The following is a 5,392-nucleotide window of genomic DNA, read 5'->3' on the forward strand; positions in this document are numbered from 1 at the left end:
TAATATTCTCTGCTTCTCAATCGGGCTCAAACTGATAAGCGATATTAACGACACCGTTGTTTACAATACAACTGGAGCACATGCCGCTGAGGTGAGGGGCGGGACGTTAGACGCGCACTAGAGGCAGTTTAGCCAATCACAACACACTGGGCTAGCTAACCAATCACCTATTTCTGAGGGCGGGGCTTCATAAAAGCAGGAAATGATCAGCGAGTTTCTCAGAGAAGGGACAGAGCGGTGTGGAATAAAGGTAAATTATGTGAAAAATTATGCGTTTTTTAAAAAACGAAGCATTAACACATGTTAGACTGCACCCCATAAACACAATCAAGCCTAGAAAAAAAAACACTGAACCACCCCTTTAACTTCTTTCTGCCTACATACACAAATATATTTTAAAGTAGTTTATTTTAAATAATTTTTATGAAATTTCTGTCTTTTTTAAATGAACTAATTGTATTTAAAATATTGAAAAGCATATTTATAATAAGCCTTTTCTTTGCTTCATCCACCATCTTGGATTAATTTTTTTCTCCCACTAATCTCTGCACATTGCGTTCTTGAATTGTGTTTTTCCACAAAGGATACATTCGCTGTTGCTGTAGAGTTTGTGGAAAACGAGGTATCTTGGGAGGCATCAGAATAACCTACCATGTTAAGACCCCTGCATTGTGAGAGTTTTCATCCTGACCTCCTGTACCAGCTGTCACCTCACTCCTAACAGGAATGACCTCTCAGAGCATACAGATAGCGTTCACAAGCCACTGACGCTGCTTTAAACACATGCACACAGGCAGAGAAAAGACAGTTTCTCCCTTCCTTTGTCTCCCGCTTTCTTTTATCTCAGTGGCATTGCTATATATAGTGTTGTGCAGAGGGAGGAAGGTGGGTTCATAATTAAAGTTTTCTGGCGGAGCACATCATAGCATTGTCTCATGTTCATCCTGTCTTTAAATGGGCACCTTTTTGACAATGCAAGAGAGTGAGAGCGGGACAGGTCTTCAATGCACCAAAACACATGTTTCGGCCACATCACACTCTGTGGCCATATCACACACACGGGCCTCTAGAGCGGGAACAGGGTGTCCATTCATCCACCCTTCTAGAGACAGAGGAAGAGTGCGCCACTTTTGCTTTCATCATCCCAGTGGGCGTGCGAACGCACACCCTCACGCACACAAACAGTAGTATTTAAATTAGACACTAGAATGATCACACACGACAACACTGATGTTATTACGCATGCATGTGGAGGAACATGCACACACACTCGGAGCAGAGGCCAGGCAGGCTAATTAAAAGGCACTGAGGGTGTTAATGTGTTGTAATGCTGGACGGACTGCCGGGTATTACAGGAGCTGGAGCTTTTACTGTACAGAGCCTTTGAAAGCCGGCCTGATCTCTTCTTCTCTCTCTGCCTCGACAGATATTTCAGCTAATGCCACACTATAATGAATCATTCTCCCTTTTTTCTCCTTAAAGCCTCATGCTGTTTTACACACTACAACCTGTTCATTCTCTGATGGTGATTTTTGTCTCTGGAGGTCAACAGGCCAATGTTGTGTGGGTTGTGTCATTCAAAACTGAATAAAGCATGCCTTTTAAATTCCTGAATTTGAACTGAGGAAGCAAACGGTATGTAAACTTCAACTCAGTGTAAGGAAGGACATATAAAAGGAAATTTGTATAACTGTAATTTTTAACTAGAAAAGCCAACTTTGTCAAGATAAACTTTAAATGTTGGCTTCAGGAAGACTTGATTGACAGTCTAAAGATTTATAAGTATAACATATTTTTTATGGACCACGTTGGAAAAACACTTCATTTCCCAGAATGCATTGCCTGCTTTGAATTTATTTTGAATTGTATTTCAGTAAATTCAAGATACAAACAAGGCATAAAAATGCATAGCACACACAAATAAAAACAGAGAGTTTTTAATTAGGTTGTTTTTGGAATTGAATGGATTATAATTTTAATTGACATTTCTCTCTGGAAAGATTTTTGCACTGAGCTCACTGCAATGCATTCTGGGTTTGCGTCATGTAGTCATAAAGCAAATATTATAAGATATTCTGCCTTAGAATTAGTTCAAAACGAGTATCTTGGAAAGTGGCAAAATTAAGTTGCCAACCTTTTTGGTAAAGCCTTTGCATTGGGAGATGCATTAAAGTCAGCATAATGGCTAATATTGTTAACTAAAACTAAAACCAAAACCATAACAGCCTTTTCATTTCTTAAAATAAAATAAATGTTAAGTGAAAAGTATAAAAAAACTGACCAAGGCAACTTTCTAATGTTTGTTTAGTTTAAGTTGAATTACTCAAATAACTAAAATTAAAACTGACATAAAAAGAACAAAACTACATAGACATTAAAAAATGAATAAAACTGACAAAAACACTTAACAAAATGACTCAAATGTTAAATCTAAAAATTCAAAATATTATTAAAAACTATAATTGTATAGTAATAGTATAGTAATAATAATAAAATAACACCGGCAGGCATGAAATTAAAGTTCACTCTGTTTATTATTTAAATGCATGTTATTTATCTTATTATGAACAATTCATCTGTGCATTTTTTTGACTAATTTTTATTCCAAATATCATAACATAAAAATAAACGATTTGTTGCTCCCTCTTTTATGTTGCGATTTGAAAATACCATCTGCATAGCTCTCTAGGTTTTCTAACAGAGCTTGTGTGTGTGTGTGTGTGTGTGTGTGTGTGTGTGTGTGTGTATCAGTCCTGATAGCCAAATCTTACCCACCCTGAAGTTCTTGTGTATAGTGAGCCAAAGAGGCATATCATTTTGAATCACACAGAAGACTCTAAACTTCTAAGCTTGTGCTGGCTCTCAACACACATGCACGCATACACGAATTGGCCTGCAGTAAATATAAGTGCCGAGTGATGAGGTCATTTTAAGCATACAGAATATGCTTGACTCATACTCATCTACGGCATGTATTACTTCAGCATGAATACCACAGGCTCAACCAGCCGTAAGGAGATGGTGCTTGATGCTGTTTGGTCCATGCAGGGTGAGCATGATGCTACGTTTGCTTTGTGAAGCATTTTCTCAGTGAGTTTGGACTTGATTTTCAGTTAACCTCTGTAAAACCACTGCTGCATATGACCTTGACCTGTATTTAATGCAAGGGACTTGATGTGATTTTGCGAAGTAATCAGGTTAGAGAGATTGTTTGAATGTCTGCCCTCTCAGTATCAGATGTATTGATTCTTCACTGAGGTTTAGAGAGCCAGTACAGTTGCTCCTAAGTTTACATATCCCTTAAAGAATCTGCAAGTTGTTTTACCATTTTTTTTTTAATAAAGGGATTAAATCTTAAAAATAAAATCACAAAACATTTTTTAGTGCTGCTTTTTAGAAGCTGCAAAAAATATTTACATCAATTCCACAATACAGAATACTTGAATTTATATATATGATCTATTTAATATTTATCATTTAATATGATATTTTTAAATATGAATTTATATTTATTATTCATTATTATATTTATATTGTTTATATTTTATGCATGTTGTTTTCTGGAATGTCAGCCATCTGTCCTTTGCAAAACTGTTGTTTTAAACATTTTCCTTAACCTGTGATTCTCACTCCATTTGAGTACATGATCCTGGCTACCATCATCGCCAACTGCATCGTCCTGGCCCTGGAACAGCACCTTCCAGAAAGGGACAAGACACCCATGTCAGAGCGCTTGGTGAGTTCTGGTTGTGTTGATTAGTGTTTCTTTGTTTCCGTATATTGTAAAACCAGAATCCATGTAATTCAACAGAAAACGCAGGAACTAATTGGTCTCTGATGTATCACTCTTTTTGCAGAAATCCAGTGGTTAATTCATGTTTACACACTCTTATTTCTCTTTGTCCGTCCCTTTGTGTTTCTCTCTCACAGGAGGACACAGAACCCTACTTCATTGGCATTTTCTGTTTCGAGTCGGGCATTAAGATCTTGGCTTTGGGCTTTGCCTTCCATAAGGGCTCGTACCTACGCAATGGCTGGAATGTCATGGACTTTGTAGTGGTGCTTACTGGGTAAGTCAGAACAAACACATCCGCATGCTTGAAGCATTCACTAAGAATAAATTGCGCCTACTGATACAGTTATTTATGCGCACACGTCGTCTGCATTGTTTTAGCACCTGATTCACTAAAGGATTTAGCAAATCAGGTAAAAGTACTAGGGAAATTTTACAATCCTTCATACAAATTTTGATAGCACAACAAAAAACAGTATGCTGTTGAACACTCTCATTCTTTTAAGAAGTTCAGTATTAATGCTCACAGAGTGTCTGCACAAATACCCATGACATTGTTTCAAAGCAGTCCGAACTGAGTTGGTACTTGGCTCTTCTGGTATGGCAAGCACTGTTTTGCTGTGAAATACTGATACTTTTTCTGTCCCTGCCACACTAGCAGCAGGAACGTACTTTGAGCAGGGGGGCTGAGGAAAAGGGGGAATTTTTATGTTACAACGCGGTTACACCAAGTCATCCGTTTATTCGTTTTGTTCAATTTTTATGTTTAATATAAGCTAAGCGACTTCATCATTGTACTATTTTATTGTTGATGTAACGTTTTTTTTTATTACATATTGAATCAACCTTAAGCATTAGTTTTGATCAACGAAAAGATAACGTTAAAGATCAAGATGCGAGAATGCGACATAGTTGCTGCCGAGGTAAATGGACTCTCTCGCTCGTGGGTACAGACGTGTTACAGCGGAAAAAAAATATGATCAAAAAGTCATGGCAACAAATGTTTTTTTTTTTATCAGTATATGATAAAAGTTTTAAACAACACACAGTCAAATTGATTTAACTTAACTCATGTTTTACAGTGTGACCACAATAACGACTTATTAGAGTGGCCTACCATACTGACTGGATAATGAGGAAGAATTGTTAGAATTAGAATTAATTATTGTTAGAATTAATACTACTAAAACAAAATAAGATTAATGCGTATGCCTACTGCTGGTTGCTGAAGACTGAATAGCAGCGTTGAACACTGCTGTCTGATTTTGCTCGTCAAAGGAAATATTCCAAAGTCACAACTGAGCCGCTGCGCATCTCCACGCAAACACAGCGGTGTTTCGTTTATGAATGAACCTGCGTTTTTTAATGAATCTAGTGAGTCAATTATTCAGTTACCCATTCATAAAACAGTCACTCGCTTTGTTCCTGAACGAATCAACTGTTTGAACGAATCATTAAACGAATGATTCAGTGACAAAGACAGAAATTTGCTGCCACCTACTGACAGTTTTAGTTTCATTTTTAAAGGGGTCATGTGATGCGATTTAAATTTTTCCTTTCTCTTTGGAGTGTTACAAGCTCTTGGTGCATAAAGAAGAT

At 37.1% G+C, this 5,392-nt stretch overlaps 1 protein-coding gene across 1 annotated transcript in view; it reads left to right on the forward strand.

Annotated features, from left to right (window-relative positions):
* LOC107689683 (voltage-dependent P/Q-type calcium channel subunit alpha-1A-like) overlaps window positions 1-5,392 on the forward strand; it is a 123,098-nt gene that overhangs the window by 12,414 nt on the left and 105,292 nt on the right. Inside the window, exons 3-4 of the mRNA XM_016487803.1 lie at window positions 3,631-3,736; window positions 3,931-4,070. Coding sequence (XP_016343289.1) covers window positions 3,631-3,736; window positions 3,931-4,070 — 246 coding nt within the window. The remainder of the gene's footprint in view (window positions 1-3,630; window positions 3,737-3,930; window positions 4,071-5,392) is intronic.

The sequence above is a fragment of the Sinocyclocheilus anshuiensis genome, unplaced genomic scaffold (assembly GCF_001515605.1).
Source record: "Sinocyclocheilus anshuiensis isolate Anshui unplaced genomic scaffold, SAMN03320099.WGS_v1.1 scaffold813, whole genome shotgun sequence".
Lineage (NCBI taxonomy): Eukaryota > Metazoa > Chordata > Actinopteri > Cypriniformes > Cyprinidae > Sinocyclocheilus > Sinocyclocheilus anshuiensis.